The 17,780-nt window shown below is 42.7% G+C and overlaps 1 protein-coding gene across 1 annotated transcript in view; it reads left to right on the forward strand.

Moving 5' to 3' along the window:
* The first annotated feature begins 685 nt into the window (after positions 1–685).
* LOC143787863 (albumin-like) overlaps positions 686–17,780 on the forward strand; it is a 64,536-nt gene continuing 47,441 nt past the window's right edge. Inside the window, exons 1-4 of the mRNA XM_077276985.1 lie at positions 686–795; positions 1,618–1,681; positions 2,221–2,353; positions 4,682–4,887. Coding sequence (XP_077133100.1) covers positions 717–795; positions 1,618–1,681; positions 2,221–2,353; positions 4,682–4,887 — 482 coding nt within the window. The 5' untranslated portion in view covers positions 686–716. The remainder of the gene's footprint in view (positions 796–1,617; positions 1,682–2,220; positions 2,354–4,681; positions 4,888–17,780) is intronic.

Here is a 17,780-nt window from a genome sequence, read left to right on the forward strand (position 1 = left end):
AACACATAACTTGATGAAGGAGCTAGAGCAGTTTTGCTCATGGAGAAGTAATTGACTTTCTAGGAAGTGCTACAAAATACTGGGGGGTGAATAGTTATACATACTGAAATTTTCAGCTATTTTTCCTATTTGTTGCTTCACAATAAAATAAAAAAAATCACAGTTGTAGGCATATTCTTTACATGAACTGATGCAAACCCTTAAAATAACCAGTGAAATTCCAGGTTGTGAGGTAGATAAACAAAAAAAAAGTCAAGGGGGGTACATACTTTCTCAAACCACTGGATATATGAGTAAAATATAGAGGATCAACATAGAAGTATTATGTCTTTTTTATTATTTTACCTTTGTACACATTTGGAGTAGACAATGAACAGAGCCTGAGCAGCTGTCATAATCAAGGATCACTTTACTTAACCTTTTGTTTGTAGTTTCATTGAGTAATAACCTAAGACTGATGTAATTCATCTGTGGACATCTACCTGATATACAAGGACTTTTAAAGAGATGGGTGCCAGTATCAACCTAATTTTACAAACAAAAACAAATAAAGTGTGTTTTTGCCATCCCCCTATTTCAATCATAAGGTAAATATTAATAATTTACAGAACCAGTCTGGTTAATTATTTGTAAATGGAGCCAGACACCATATATATTCACAAGATTTTCACATATTCTCCAGGCTTCTGAGAGGTCCTCCCCTAAGAGCTGCAGCCATGAAGTGGGTCTCTCTGATTTGTGTGCTCCTCTGCACAATAGCAACTGAGTCAAGACATTTGCAAAAGAGGGATGTAGGTAGGTGAGGATTGTACTAAGTACTAACGAATATGTAATTATTATCAATGCAGACAAACAAAACTTCACTCAACTATTCTTTGTCCAACACACAGAAAATAGTATGTGCTGCACTGTTACATAACAAATATCAAAATTTCCAGATTCATTTTGTGACTGCTTTTAGCCACCAAATAGTAACATATACTTCCATAAATTAGCCATATAAAACTCCGGAGAACAGATGGAAGTTTAGTATAAAAAGTGAACAAACTTTATTTTAAATCCATACAAACAATTTAAAAACAAGCACATGTCAAGTAATGAGAGTGTCCCACTCTGACACATTAATGATTGTGCTGTAGACCTTCAATATCTGGTGTCTTTTGTGTTGTTAGCACTCTCATTACTTGACATGTGCTTGTTTTTAAATTGTTCGTATGGATATAAAATAAAGTTTGTTCACTTTTTATACTAAACTTCCATCTGTTCTCAGGAGTTTTATACTGTTACATTACATCCTGAAAAGACCACATGTACAATTTTACAAGTTTTGTAGTCCAAACTATGTATTGTATTTTGTTATTATCTTAAGGGTTGATGCAAATTTATCTTCACAGTTACTGTATGTGACTAATAGCTGTTGCCAGAAACGCGTCAGTTCTTAACATGTCACCAGTACTCGTTCGTTATTTTATAAACTTCTCATAAAGACTAAGATATTTTAGATATTTTAAGTTATCTCTGTTTAGACGTGCCAAATGTCTACTTTTCCACTGATGAGAATTATAATTTGCATGAAATGTATATTTATATTCTTCTCTGTCTTTTCATTTTGTCTAGAGCATCTTCCCAGGGTTATTGGTAGCATGTATGTTACTCTCGGCCCAGACAACTTTAAACACATGTAAGTATTTTTGATCTGTTTTTCCACAGTTTTCTATCTTTTTAGCTTTGCATAATTTATCCACTGTATTATGGGAACCTAAAATAATCATTGAAGCAGGGTGACTGTGGGCAGCAAAATTAGGCATTAAATTATATGGCCTTTATACATCTCATCATTTAATTTGTCTCTACTAATGGGTTTGTCCTACACTACCTTTCCTTTCCTTTGGCTGCATAACAAATTCATTGTTTTGTCATTCGTCTGGTGAATCACAACCCACCAGCAGTTAGGATTATTGACTCATTTGCAATCTACTAAAAACAAGGAAATGCTGTCAAGTTTCTTTTTAGTATGCCATAGAGGAAACATAGTATTTGTGTCTCAGTAGTCTGGATAACAATAATAACTTCCATATAAATGTACGCCCTCCTGGGTTTCATACTGCAAATATATATGCAATAGTAGCAACAATCATAAGAATAAAGAAGTATTCAAAGCTGATTCCTTTAATGTGCTGCCATTTTGAGAGTCATTAACATCACACTATTATTTTGTAGACTGCTTGTTATGACCGCTCAGAACTTCCAGAAATGTTCACTTCAACAACACATGAAACTGGTTCAAGAACTTTCCACCATTGCTGAACATTGTGTAGATCACAAAGATGAAGCAGATTGCAAGAAACCAATGGTATGAATGTTTGCTAGCGATAATTCCACAACATAGATTTTACACTGAAACCCCCACATTGAAAGTTATAATCATATAGCATGAAGATCCAAAGTAATCTTCCATATTTTACATATAGATTGGAGTCAGCTTCCATGTCACAAGCTGGCTGGATTTCTACAGAAAAACAAATCTGTTTGATGTAAAAAGGTTTGTTTAAAAAAATAAAAGGTTGCCCCACAGGCAAAATTCATTTTAATTAATAGATCAGAAAAGAGCAATAGGGAAGCTGTATGCCGTAAAAATATACAAATTTTATTGATTACATAGTTTAAAAGAACAATTATACGCAGGTTAAAATTCAATTGGATGGGGGTAACAGTGCAAAAGAACGCAACCGTACAAGAAATCACAGTACCACAGTAAAGTAATATAGCCACAACATAAAAATGTCCAAAAGATATGTTGCAAAGAATCAAGTACTTAAAGTCAAGATTTATGTATGAGCAAGATTGCTTCAATGGGGAATGTCCCAAGAATGTGCAGATATGCATAAGCCCAAATGGGGTTTTAAAGTGCTAAGTGTGTAAGGCCCTAAAAGAATTAAGCCAGTTTTTAGGAAGTATAAACTAATAGCATCAGCTATATTACTGAGAAAAAGTCAAAGGTAATCCATGGGTACTGTACCTTGGATGGCGCTAACACCCTGACGCGCATTTCGCGTTAGCTTTTTCGAGGGGAGGTGTGTAAAAAAAAAAACAGCTTGAAAAAGCTAACGCGAAACGCGCATAGATAAATCTTGACTTTAAGTACTTGATTCTTTGCAACATATCTTTTGGACATTTTTATGTTGTGGCTATATTACTTTAGGGCCCCTTCACACTGGTCGATTCTGCTACGATTACGACGCATTTGCGTCATATTCGACATCGCAGTACGAGCTCGTAGCCAGCGGTCACACTCTACGATGTTAACGCTTTTTCTGACGTAGTTGCGATGTGAACGTCACGCGTCGCAATCGTACGCTACCCTTCACACCGCCATAGTCCTACGACTCCGAGCGTGACGTATTACCAGCATGGGCGTGCTAAAACGTCACGCCCAATCAGGAGACAGGTATGCGGAAGCCCAACCCACGTAGTCGCATTACGAGCTCGTATGACCGCCGTCACATACTACGATTTCGACCGCCACAGCGAGACATTTACGACGAAAGAAAGTTCTGCTCTTTCTTTCACATCGTACGATGCTGGGCTGCGTCGCAAATCGTAACGCCATGTCACACTTTGCAACCTCGGAACGAGGACGGATAAACGTCACAAATCGAACGCTCGTTCAGACTTTGATTGCACAGTGTGAAGGGGCCCTTACTCTTTCCTTATACGGTTGCGTTCTTTTGCACTGTTACCCCCATCTAATTGAATTTTAACCTGCATATAATTGTTCTTTCAAACTATGTAATCAATAAAATTTGTATATTTTTACGGCATACAGCTTTCCTATTGCTCTTCTCTGATGTGTTGATTCCTGTTGGAAGCGTCGAGAAGGCATTGTTGTTGCATAATACTTTGATGATTTTAATTAATAGATCTTGTAATAATAATAAGCTACACAATTGGATGTTATTTTCCCCCCCTGTGATCTTATAAAGGTGCCCCTGCTATGTATGGTGTAATGAATGTTTCTGACCATGCAGGGACATGGTCTTCACATAATACATCTTTTGACCAGGGAATAAAGAATAAGCCATTATACAGATGACATAGGAATGGCTTGCAGCTGCTGCTTACTGTGAGTTAAAACATTACTCTGCCTGTATTATCACAGGAGCGAGTGTTTCAGCCACGTCTCCAGTCCCCTGAGCTCATCATAAATCAAATCAGTGACGTAGGAGCTGCGGATCATGCTGAGCTCACTTGTCATGGAATTGGTTTATGTGAGCTCAAAGTGAGGGAGACATGGCAAGAAACACTCTCTCTTGTGATTAAAACAGGCAGTGTAATGTTTTACCTAACAAAATAAGAATCCGCTGTGCTCCCATGTTGTCCTGTTTGTATCCTCTCTTTTGCTTCCTCCTCTGCCCAGGAGCTGTGGTATGATCAGCCCATGTCCCTGCACGGTCAGACACAGCCATTACACAGTACACAGCAGGGGCACATTAATAAGATTATCTCGGCACAGGAACATTTTTTAACACATCTAATGGTGGAACTTATTATTATTCCAAGATCCATTGACTAAAATGTACTTAATCAGTAGAACAACCCCTATAAGCATTCTGCAGAGGGTTTTTTCACATTGTCTTCTTCAAATGACACATCTGATTTATTTTCTTTCATGCTTTTGCAGAATACAATTTTCTATGATAAAGTATGTACAGCATCAGACGAAATGCAATCTTATCCCTGGAAAGCTGATTGCTGTGGAAAGCAAGACCCAGAAAGAGAGAAGTGTTTTCATGACCATAGAGATACCAACATTGAGCCATTTAAGAAACCAGATGCTGCTGCTGCTTGTAAACTACAGACAGAAGACCCTCATGAAGCTTTCCACTAGTAGGTGTTTGCATTCATTTTTTTAATGAATTTTCTTATTCCTTTTGTCATTTGTGTGTAATGTGTATATGTAGTATACCTATTGGTGCAGTCGTTCAGATCACCATATAAATCTATCATAACATGTTTCACAATGGCACATCTTTGCCCAGAAGTGTAATTTGAAGCTTAGGAGCAGTAAGTCAAAATCTGCAAAAAACCTCCCTCAAAACCACATATAGGTGGCTTCATATATTGCCGAGAGCCTGTGTGCAACTAAAGCATCTGCACCCACTATTGCTACCTCTTGGACATCTGCATGAGAAATTATATCTAGACAGAAATTAAATTAGCTATAAAAAGTTATGAAATGTTACAATATACTTTGTATTTCAGTTCCCCACAGTTTTAAGACCTCTGCTTCCTATCAATGAACAGAAACAATTCCCCAAACCTGTCCTCATCATGTTCAATATCTGCTGACAGCAAGTAGAGATCCTGAATCTAATTAATAACTAATAGAGAAAGTTGCATAATTTTCAGGAGATGAGGATGGCGCTTTAGCTAGAGTAGTGTATAAGAGGGTGGTCTCGTCAAACTCAAATCTGACAGGTGCCCCGCCCCTATCAAGATGTATCAAAAGGGTGTAACCCCTCCTCCCCGCCCTGTCAGCATCTGCCTCTCCTTGTCTGGCTGTCAGCTTGTGATATAATATGAATTGTTAATTGGATCCGGGGATTATTATCCTAGTATTTGTTTTAATTAGATTTTTACATATTGTTAATTGGATACATTAACACAAACAGTTGTTTTGTGGCACATATGTGCAAAATTGTGTTTTTATAACACACTGTGCCCCGTTATACAATTATATCCTAGTTGTTTTGGGTCTTCTGTAAGATGTATTTTAGAGACAGCTGGCCACTGCACATTTAGAGTGAAACAGCATATTTTTCAGCTTATAACGCAGTTTCTCATTTTCATGAGTTTTAAGAGGTCATGTTATGTGTGATAAGGGGGCTACATGCTCGGAGTGGTTAACAGATAAAATACAGATAATATAAGCACATTTAGAAGCCACAAGCACAGAGACGCCCCACCCTGCACACTTTGCAATGACAGCTAATTCTCTGCATGTTGGCATAATTCTCAATATTATCAAAAGATGACAACCACTGTATGGGTTTTAAAAGGCTTTATTAAAGTATGTATCAGACACAATACACTGTATGTGGATTACAGCGTGATATACACAGCTTGATAATGTTAGCTAAATCTCATGGATCCAGGGATTATTATCCCCAGTATTGTTTTTTATATATTAGATTTCATATGCAGTTGTTATAATCATTAGTTAATTTTTTCATGGGGCTTCTGTAATCAGATTAATGCTCAGTAGAGTCACATTTTTTAACATATCCCCACAATTTCAGCGATCTCTTGATTTTATCAGACTCGGTATTCACATATAATAATAATAATAATAATATAAAGAAACAGCACCTCACATATGGCTCCATAACCCCTTAATAGCCCGAGGTATTTTTGGTTTTGCATTTTCATTTTTTATTTTTTTTTGCTCCCCTTCTTCCAAGAGCCATAACTTTTTTATTTTTTCTTTGTCAAAATGTCCATGTGAGAACTTGTTTTGCTGGACGAGTTACATGTCTATGTTATAGTATGGCAACGGATCTAGCACAACAGTGCACAAAGACACATACATTTTTGATCATGTGGTTATGTTATGTTATTTCATCTAAACAGAGTAGCTGTCTATGCCCACCGACCACAGCTCCTAGCAGTAATAGTTTGATGTTGTGACATATCTAATAGATTCAGACATGCAGTTTTCTAGAAGAAAAAAAAAAAAAAGAAAAAAAGGGTAAATTTGACTGAAAGAGCCTATTTGCTGTAAAGTGAACATTTTAATGATACTGGAGCCGACCATAACACTGTTCTAATGTATAAAAGCTTTCATAAAAAGAACAGTCTGCTTAGCCACAATGAGGACAGGCATTTATCAGTCTTTCATATGTATCACAGAAAGATTTTAGTTTGATCTGTGCGAGCTTGATATGGACATACAGAGCCCATGTTACAACACCCGCAAGTATGAAGTGGTGTGTTTTTATACGTTTATAAAAAGCAAAGACACAATATTGTAAAAAAGTTTAAGTGGCTTCTGTAATCGCTGACCGCGATGATGTTGGCAGCTGTTTATTTTGTTTAGATACAGTGATTATTATCACAATTATTACCAATGAGCACATACATGATTTAATTTTAAAAGCATATTGCTAATTTGATGACACAATTTTTATATGTATATTATTCCAGGCTGTCAACTTTTGATATAGTCTGATATTGTTAATTGGATACCGTGCTTATTATCCCAGTATTTGTTTTATAGTAACTATTATTTGGGGCACTGTACAGTCTGATACATTGGTTTCTGTAATCGCTGACCGCGACATATTTAGAATGAAAGCAGCGGCAGCATATTTTTCAGCTTATAACGCAGTTTCTCATTTTCATGAGTTTTAAGGGGAATGTGTTAAGTGTGATAGCGCCCCACCCTGTACAGATAACAGCCCATATTTGTGGCTTCTTTTTGTATTTGCAGCTGTAAGTTGTATTTTTCTGTCTGCAGTCCATAATGACCGTATTTTATATCCTATATTAAGGCTCATATTTTTATTACACTCACCCCATGCATCATGCTTATATTAGATTTTGATAATATCCCATTAGATGGAGCAGTTATATAATTATATCCGAGGATTAGTATCACAACTACAATGAACACACAGCATTACACTCCGCTGACCAGGACACATTTAGAATGAAGCATGCCCAGAGATGCCCCCACCCTGTACAGATAACAACCATACTTGTGGCTTCTTTTTGTATTTGCATCTGTAAGTTGTATTTTTCTGTTTGCAGTCCATAATGACTGAATTTTATATCCTATATTAAGGCTTGTATTTTTATTACACTCACCACCTGCTGTATGTTATTGTATATCAATATGAATATCAAAAGTAAAAATCATCACGTGTACAATTAACATACACCATTACACTTCTTACAAAATAGAGTATATTATGTATATTCTGTGTTTCTGCACTATTATTTGATAGTAGCAGTATGTATCAGACTGCAATGTTAGCAGCTGTTTATTTTGTTTAGATACAGTGATTATTATCACAATTATTACCAACGAGCACATGCATGGCTTAGTTTAAAAGCATATTGCTAATTTGATGCGCCAATTTTTATCATTTCAATACTATATTATGAAAAATTACCGTTATACCAACCAAAAGCAAATTGGTATAACCATCCACCTCTGCTTGCTGACTCATCACAGCTGCTGCAACAGACTCTAATGGCAGAACCTCCCACCTCTGCTTGCTGTCTATTTTATCATTTTAATACTATACATTAACTAAATGCTAGAGTTGCTGTAACAGAAACTAGTGACCCTTAACTAGATGCTAAGTATAATTCTCAATATTATGAAAAAAATGACAGTTATAACCACAAAAAGCAAATTGGTATAACCATCCACCTCTGCTTGCTGACTCATATCACAGCTGCTGCAGCAGACTCTAACAGGGGGAGTCAAACACTGGTAATATTACGGTGTCAGAAAGGTGTTAATATTACCATAATTTTCAAATATCCCTTTCTTTTGTTTGGGTGTTAGAAATGCTACATTTTGCAGCAATTTTTCACTTCTTTTAAAGGAAACTTACAAATTCTATCTTTACAGACCTATTCAGTTTTGAACTAACTTTTTAGAGCCTATAACTCATACATTACTGCCTTTACTCTTGTTTTTTTTTTACTAGTTTTGTGCTTTTGTTGTTTACATGCAATTCATTATTCTAGTTGTTCCATTTTGGAAGCCTATCATATATGTGTGTGCAGCGCCCCAGAGTTCTGGTCGTTGCAGTACTGTGGCTTCGCCGCTAAGGGGAGTCATGGTACGTTCGATGGCACCGAAGGAGTTCCTCCAATCAGGTATCACAGACACCAATATATTTCACAGCTGGGCCTCCGGGGGGAGCTAAGGGTGCTATTCATTAGGCCACTCCCCACCATAGTGGGTAAACTGGGGGTCAGGCAGGAAGTTAGGAGAGAACGCTGACGGGATTGAACGGAGCAACACCCTGTGGCAGGGGGTGTTGTGAAGGGAGAGACTGTAGGGTCTCTGCCAGGGGTGGGATCCTGGCAGAGGCTTGGCATTGAAAGAACGTAACGGGTCCGCGCAGGCTCCTGGAAGCGGCAGGACTCAAGAAAGGACTAGAAGCGAGATAGATTGTGCTGAGTGAGAAACGAGATCAAGCAGAAGGAGAATACCAGCAGGGGTTTTGTTGAAAGAGGCAGCACCCTGCTGAGGCGCAATACCGGTGGCCGGAACGCCGAGGGAGTGGATTAGAATACAGCTTCAAGCCATACTCCAAACAGCGGCAGGACAGTCGGTCTCAGGCGGGCTGTCTACCACATATCACCTATGAAGTCTTGGGGGGCAATTGCGGGAGAGGGGCGACTCTAGGGTCCCGGAAGAACTCCAGGCCTACCTGACAAACGGGTGCCATTCCAACCTGAATACAGGGAAGGGGTGGATTACAGAGGAACATCAAATCGAGTTGTGAGGGAACTTAAGAAACAGACACAACCGTTGTGGGGTTACTTTCCGTAAGCACAGCAGGGAAGGACTACAACACATAGCGCTAGAAGGAAGGCACAGATTTCCACCTGAGAGGAGAACTCTGGAGGTGCCATTGGACCGGCCGGACTTGCGTAGCCTGGTGAACCGTGTTCTGGACTGAGGACTCAGAGATCTCCAGTAAAGAGGTAAAGAGACTGCAACCTGGTGTCCTCGTTATTTACCGCGACTTACACCCCACAACTGCACCGCTCCACCGCTATCATTACTACCACCTATTACACCGGACGTCCCCACTGACGGACAGGGCCACGGACCGGGTCTAGCCACCGTGACAACCCCAGGACTGAGATCCCAGAGGCCCGGCTTCGGGTAGCCCCTCGGCCCTGCGGCGGTGTGGGGGCGCGCTGCAACTTGGCGTCACGAACAGGATCTACTTAAGCCTGAAGAATCAGGTCATGTGTGCCTAGAGACTGTGATTTACTGTACTTGAACTGTACTTTATTGTAAGACTGTGCTGCGCCATTAGCCGCCAAAAGTTCCCGCCAAAAGGCGCCGCCATTGCTACACCCAAGGGGAAGGAGGGCGTGTTATGGGCGGAGACTCCCAGTGTGGCGCGAGAAATGGCTACCGCCCCCTGCACTTCTGGCTGCAGAGGAATGACCTGCCCCAAAGCAGAAGAGAAACACCCCTTGATATGCAACGGCGAGAGGCTGGTGACGGAGAAGCCCGACCTCGGAGAAATGGCGGAGTTAGGTGCATGCACTGCCACCGACTATCAGGCAGCGATGATGAACGGCGAGTGCCTGAGCGAGGAAGAAGCGGTTCAGGCCTGCCCTTCTTCACCGGAGATGGACCGGAAGCCTGCGGACCCAACAGCGGAGTTGCGTCCACCAATCCCGACCTCGGAGTTAGAGGAGGAGGAACCACGGCCAGCGGAGCCGAATCCGAGCATCCCATTGGAGGAGCCCCGGTCCGGGCTGCAGCAGACTCTAGCGTCCTCGTTAACGGACCGGAGCGACACCGATGGAACCATATTGGGCGCAGGTATGGCCGGCGTCCCTGCTCCCCTCCGCGAGCCCGCTTCCATGACCCACCTCTATTGCAGTAGGGAGCGACTTATCTCGGCAGGGCTAATGGTGCTATCCCCCGATGACCTGGGAAGGATGGTGCCACCGCTGTCGACTGGAGTGGGGGAGCCTGTGGATGTGAGCTTAGATGGAGTAGTTCTTCGGTGGGACACCCCCTGGTTTAGAGCAGATGGATCCCGGGAGAACGGGTCCACTCTTGCGGTGCTTACATGGGAACAATATAGACAGTGCTTGATTCTACAGTGGAAAGGCCGGAAAGAGGCCGAGTCGGTGGGCCCATCGAAAGTACAACAACCCCCTCCGGCATGGGATGACAGAGACGTGACAAGGCGGGGCACTGTGTTGGCCTACCATGCAAGAAGAGGGTGGGGCCTCATACACGAGCCAGGATTGGATACTGACGTTTTTGTTGCGCATTGTAACGTGAGGGCTCCCTGCTGTGGCCGTAGTGGAGAACCATTGCAAAAGGGGGATTCGGTGACCTACAGCCGCCACCAGAACCTGCTCGGGTGGTATGCACGGAATGTTCGGCGGTGTATGTCTGGAGCCGCGACCCTTACCGCCTCGGACCTGGTCCCAGGAGCACCCGATCTTGTCACCATCGCAACGGTGCGCCTGGTTGCGGCCACCGAGTTGGCCAGTCGAGTTCATCTTCACGTTCGAACCGCGGACGCTGGCACCACGGTGGCTGGGGGGCAGGAGCCCGAGCCGCCTGAAAAAGAGTAAACCTCGGAAACTTGAAAATGTAAATAGTTACTGTTTGTTCTTTTGTTCCTGTTGCTGCTAAACCCACCCCGGGTTAATGGATCCCTTTGTTGACCCAGGATCCCTGTGTTTGTTTTGAGTCTTCCTAAAATTTTTGCACAAGTTTAAAGAACTGCAGAAATCATGGACTGTGCATGATTCGAACTTCCCTTGTAAATAGTTTGCACCTTCTTAAAGGTGCTCCCTACTGGTTTTAGCCAAAGGCACTTTGCGAAGATATTTGCCCTATTTGTTTGAGCCAAAGACACTTTGTGAAGATACCTTTCCTACCGGTTCTAGTTAAAGACACTTTGCGAAGATACCATACCGGAACCTTTGCGTGGGCTGGTAGGCTGAGAAGACGAGCTACCTTAGAAAGACTTGGTCTCCTCTTAAAGGGGATGTGAGAAACTGAACTTGAGAGAGATACTGTTGCAGAACAGTAATGCCATAATGATGCCTTGAAAAGAAATGTAACTGTTTTACATGCTAAGTTATATGTGTTGAATTTGTTGAAATGTCTAAATAATGTTTTGCAGAAAGAAAAGATGCAGAGAGCCCGTAGGGGTAGAGATAGAGGTCTGCATAGTTGAAAGTAAGCAAAGTAATAATGAAGGTGAGGATAGAAGGTAAACCCCGCGTCCCCATTGAAAGTTACTTTGTTACTAAGGACAGAGAGTGACCCGTAGGGGTTAGAGAGTGAGTCCTTAAAGGAGCCGAGTAGAGCTGGCTCAGAGTTCTTAAAACGAAAGGAATGTTATGTCTATACCATGTATAGTAGAGAAAGGCAGTAGGCCCTGGATGAACAGGGCGGTCCTGTAAAAGAAAGGAGAGGCAGTAGGTCTGGTGCCATAGGGACAGGCGGTCCTGCAGGTTCAAAGTAGGAGAATGTGAAGTTACCTTACCCTGTAATGTGATTATAGGAAGGCCTTTGGTAAACTAAGAGTGTATGTTTCTTAAAGGCAATGTTAATTTATTGTTCCAGAATTTGCACTAAGTAGAATACCCGGTTGGGTAACAGGAGTTATGCATAGCCTGTGATTTATAATGTTGACCATGTTTGTAACGTTAAAAGTGTCCTCACCTCCCATAAAGGGAAGCCTGTTCAAGTATACTTATTGTTTTGCACTCAACAAAATTGTATGTCTGTTTACTAATCTGTATTGTTGTTTTTCTTCCCAGTCCCGGAGTACTGTGTTTAACCAGGGGGGAGTGCAGCGCCCCAGAGTTCTGGTCGTTGCAGTACTGTGGCTTCGCCGCTAAGGGGAGTCATGGTACGTTCGATGGCACCGAAGGAGTTCCTCCAATCAGGTATCACAGACACCAATATATTTCACAGCTGGGCCTCCGGGGGGAGCTAAGGGTGCTATTCATTAGGCCACTCCCCACCATAGTGGGTAAACTGGGGGTCAGGCAGGAAGTTAGGAGAGAACGCTGACGGGATTGAACGGAGCAACACCCTGTGGCAGGGGGTGTTGTGAAGGGAGAGACTGTAGGGTCTCTGCCAGGGGTGGGATCCTGGCAGAGGCTTGGCATTGAAAGAACGTAACGGGTCCGCGCAGGCTCCTGGAAGCGGCGGGACTCAAGAAAGGACTAGAAGCGAGATAGATTGTGCTGAGTGAGAAACGAGATCAAGCAGAAGGAGAATACCAGCAGGGGTTTTGTTGAAAGAGGCAGCACCCTGCTGAGGCGCAATACCGGTGGCCGGAACGCCGAGGGAGTGGATTAGAATACAGCTTCAAGCCATACTCCAAACAGCGGCAGGACAGTCGGTCTCAGGCGGGCTGTCTACCACATATCACCTATGAAGTCTTGGGGGGCAATTGCGGGAGAGGGGCGACTCTAGGGTCCCGGAAGAACTCCAGGCCTACCTGACAAACGGGTGCCATTCCAACCTGAATACAGGGAAGGGGTGGATTACAGAGGAACATCAAATCGAGTTGTGAGGGAACTTAAGAAACAGACACAACCGTTGTGGGGTTACTTTCCGTAAGCACAGCAGGGAAGGACTACAACACATAGCGCTAGAAGGAAGGCACAGATTTCCACCTGAGAGGAGAACTCTGGAGGTGCCATTGGACCGGCCGGACTTGCGTAGCCTGGTGAACCGTGTTCTGGACTGAGGACTCAGAGATCTCCAGTAAAGAGGTAAAGAGACTGCAACCTGGTGTCCTCGTTATTTACCGCGACTTACACCCCACAACTGCACCGCTCCACCGCTATCATTACTACCACCTATTACACCGGACGTCCCCCACTGACGGACAGGGCCACGGACCGGGTCTAGCCACCGTGACAACCCCAGGACTGAGATCCCAGAGGCCCGGCTTCAGGTAGCCCCTCGGCCCTGCGGCGGTGTGGGGGCGCGCCGCATGTGCACTGTTTTTTTTTTTTATTCTAGCTTTGTGATTGGAGTTTAGCATAGCAATTCCACATGCTTTTGCCTTACGCTTTTTAAAGAATTTTGCACTTCACGCCAGTCCTGCCTAATGTATTGTAGGTATACCTGTATTTTGGTGCATTTTTCTGTGACATCTCGCAAAACATGCAACTTTTTGAGCTAAAAAGTCATAAAAACTTTTCAACACAGAAAAAAATTAATATTATGCAAATTTTATGAATTGTGTGTGCCATTTTTAAGACTTTGACAGTGTGTCCAGGGGTTGTGTTATGTGTGATAGCCAGCTACGTGCTCGTGTGGTTAAGATAAGATAAAATAATGAGTAAAGGCCCCGTCTCACATAGCGAGATCGCTAGCGAGATCACTGCTGAGTCACTAGTTTTGTGACGCAACAGCGACCTCCATAGCGATCTCGCTATGTGTGACACGTACCAGCGATCAGGCCCCTGCTGCGAGATCGCTGGTCGTGTCGGAATGGCCTGGACCTTTTTTTGGTCGTTGAGGCCCCGCTGACATCGCTGAATCGGTGTGTGTGACACCGATCCAGCGATGTCTTCACTGGTAACCAGGGTAAACATCGGGTTACTAAGCGCAGGGCCGCGCTTAGTAACCCCATGTTTACCCTGGTTACCAGCGTAAATGTAAAAAAAAACAAACACTACATACTCGCCTTTCGGTGTCCCTTGCCGTCTGCTTCCTGCTCTCACTGACTGCCGGCCGTACAGTGAGAAGTGAGAGCACAGCAGTGACGTCACCGTTGCGCTCTGCTCTCACTGTACGGCGGCTCAGTCAGAGCAGGAAGCAGACGGCAAGGGACCTGGACACCGAAAGGCGAGTATGTAGTGTTTGTTTTTTTTGGTAACCAGGGTAAACATCGGGTTACTAAGCGCGGCCCTGCGCTTAGTAACCCGATGTTTACCCTGGTTACCCGGGTGCTGCAGGGGGACTTCGGCATCGTTGAAGACAGTTTCAACGATGCCGAAGTCGTTCCCCTGATCGTTGGTCGCTGGGGAGAGCGGTCTGTGTGACAGCTCCCCAGCGACCACACAGCGACTTACCAACGATCACGGCCAGGTCGTATCGCTGGTCGTGATCGTTGGTAAATCGCTTAGTGAGACGGGGCCTTAAGAGACATCCTACAAAGAGAATCCTTTTCCCATTTCATTTGACCTGCGATATTCCACATTTTTTTCAGTGTGCATGAGAAAGATTTAAACAAGTAAGTAGAGCTTTTTCTTAACTATATATTAAATGTAAACACTTGCCCTATTTATAATACTCTTTATATACTCTATATATGTGTACCAGTACGCATGTGTAAGAATAAATTTAAATGTTAGCCAGAAATCTAAAAAAAAAATCGAGTGTTTTTATAATCACTAGTATTCATATTAATAGTTACTTTTAACTATCCTTTTAGAGTGTCTAGTAGTTTTATATGCAAATTGCCTCTGCTGAGAAAAAGAGGACTTAAACTCTACAGCGCCACCTATTGGAAGTAGCGATCCTACAAGTCACAATCAACCCTTTAACGAGTCGTGCAATATGACTTAGGATAAAAGCCAAATCAGTATCTCAATTCGCAGACACGGTGTTTCGGGCTGTTGGCCCTCGTCAGTGCGAAGCATGAGAACTGATTTGGCTAGGTGAGAGGCTCTGGACATGGGGTCTAAGGGGTATCGTTTCTCCTTATGGAGAGTGACATACCATCTCTGGCTTGTCAAGGTAAGGAGGCTTATTTGCCGTACAATGCTCCTCTGGGAATTTAAATATGCAAATTGCCTCTGCTGAGAAAAAGAGGACTTAAACTCTACAGCGCCACCTATTGGAAGTAGCGATCCTACAAGTCACAATCAACCCTTTAACGAGTCGTGCAATATGACTTAGGATAAAAGCCAAATCAGTATCTCAATTCGCAGACACGGTGTTTCGGGCTGTTGGCCCTCGTCAGTGCGAAGCATGAGAACTGATAGTAGTTTTATATTCTTTGTCTGATATATTTCTACACAAAGCTTCAAAACTATTTTGTAATTTATAATGTATCACAGTAGTTTCATATGAAGTTACATCTTAGGCTCTGTTCAGACTATTGTAATATCTGTAGCTTAAAATAGAGCCAAATAGCTACTTTCAAATCCGGACATACACCATTGATTTTAATGGGGTCTAAGGGGTTTCTATCAAGGTTTTCCACATAATAGTTATGGAAAGAATAATGCTACAGAATTGGCCGCTCCAGTTATAAAACAAAAATGATGAAAATTATCCTTGATGATAATGTGAAAAAGGCTTATGCAGCGGGTTTATGGATCTCTACAATAAACACCATGTGTAGAAATTTGGTTCTAGAACTTGTTGGATTAGTGAATATAATAACATTTGTCATATTTTATAACTTGCAGCTAATGATTCTTGCTTTCAACTTGTATGTAACTGGTTAATGTTACTAATACCCTCTAACATGGGGTCATGGTTCTGCATTTTCTGAAGAGTTGAGCTTCATCTCCATCTTTCTTTAATTCTACATTATTTTATCACATATTAATTTCACAACTGTCTGTGCTGGCTATATGCACACAGCCTTCTTGAATTCAATGTTTGTAGATTTTTCTGTCATGAAAAAAATAAAAAAAAAAATAAAAAAATGTACAAATTTAAAACATAATTAAAATAACGAATAATGACCTAGCTGGTTGTTTGGGTGATATTGTAAAATCATTTATTGTTTCTACTACTTGGCAATTGTTACATTCAGTTATTTTTATTTATTTATTTATTTATTTTCCTTGGATTTTGTTAGTCATTACAATTATTTTTGCTCCCAACATAGGGTTTTAGAGTCACCAAGTAAGGCCGGTTTCACACGTCAGTGGCTCCGGTACGTGAGGTGACAGTTTCCTCACGTACCGGAGACACTGACACACGTAGACCCATAAAAATCAATGCATCTGTTCAGATGTCATTGATTTTTTGCGGACCGTGTCTCCGTGTGCCAAACACGGAGACATGTCAGTGTTCGTGGGAGCGCACGTATTACACGGACCCAATAGAGTCAATGGGTCCGTGTAAAGCACGGACCTCACACGGACGTTCTCCGTCTGGGGTCCGTGTGCGTGCAGGAGACAGCGCTACAGTAAGCGCTGTCCCCCCCACATGGTGCTGAAGCCGCGATTCATATGTTCCCTGCAGCAGCGTTTGCTGCAGAGAAAATATGAATAATAGTGTTTAAAATAAAGATCTATGTGTCCGCCGCCCCCCCACCCCCTGTGCGCCCCCCCCCCGCTGTTCAGAAAATACTCACCCGCTCCCTCATTGGCTGTCACTCCTTCCTCTCTGCCCCGCGCCTCCTACTGTATGCGGTCACGTGGGGCCGATCATTTACAATCATGAATAGTCGGCTCCGCCCCTATGGGAGGTGGAGCCACATATTCATGACTGTAAATGAGCCGCCCCACGTGACCGCATACAGTGGAAGCCGCGGCCAGACCAGGAAGCAGCGAGGGAGCGGGTGAGTATTTTCTGAACAGCGGGGGGGCGCACAGGGGGTGGGGGGGCGGCGGACACATAGATCTTTATTTTAAACACTATTATTCATATTTTCTCTGCAGCAAACGCTGCTGCAGGGAACATATGAATCGCGGATTCAGCAAGATGCAGATTGGGTACCACACGCTCCGTGTGGTACCCACTCGCCATACGGGCGGCACATGTGTGCCGCACGTATGGCCTACGTGAGTTCCCAGGCACACGGACACGGACACGGATAACTCCGGTACCGATTTATTCCGGTACCGGAATTATCTGGACGTGTGGGACAGCCCTAACATAAATGTGCAGGCTCCTGAATATTACAATTACAAAACATTCAAAGTTTGTTTCTACAACTTTTTGCAGATAATAAATCTTAATTTCTTTATAATTTGACTTTTAGTTATAGTTTGTTTCAGTTCTTTGGCGTTCTATGTATACCGTAAATTTTGCTTCCTTTCAGTGACTAATATAA

This window comes from Ranitomeya variabilis, chromosome 1, assembly GCF_051348905.1.
Source record: "Ranitomeya variabilis isolate aRanVar5 chromosome 1, aRanVar5.hap1, whole genome shotgun sequence".
In the NCBI taxonomy this organism is placed as follows: domain Eukaryota; kingdom Metazoa; phylum Chordata; class Amphibia; order Anura; family Dendrobatidae; genus Ranitomeya; species Ranitomeya variabilis.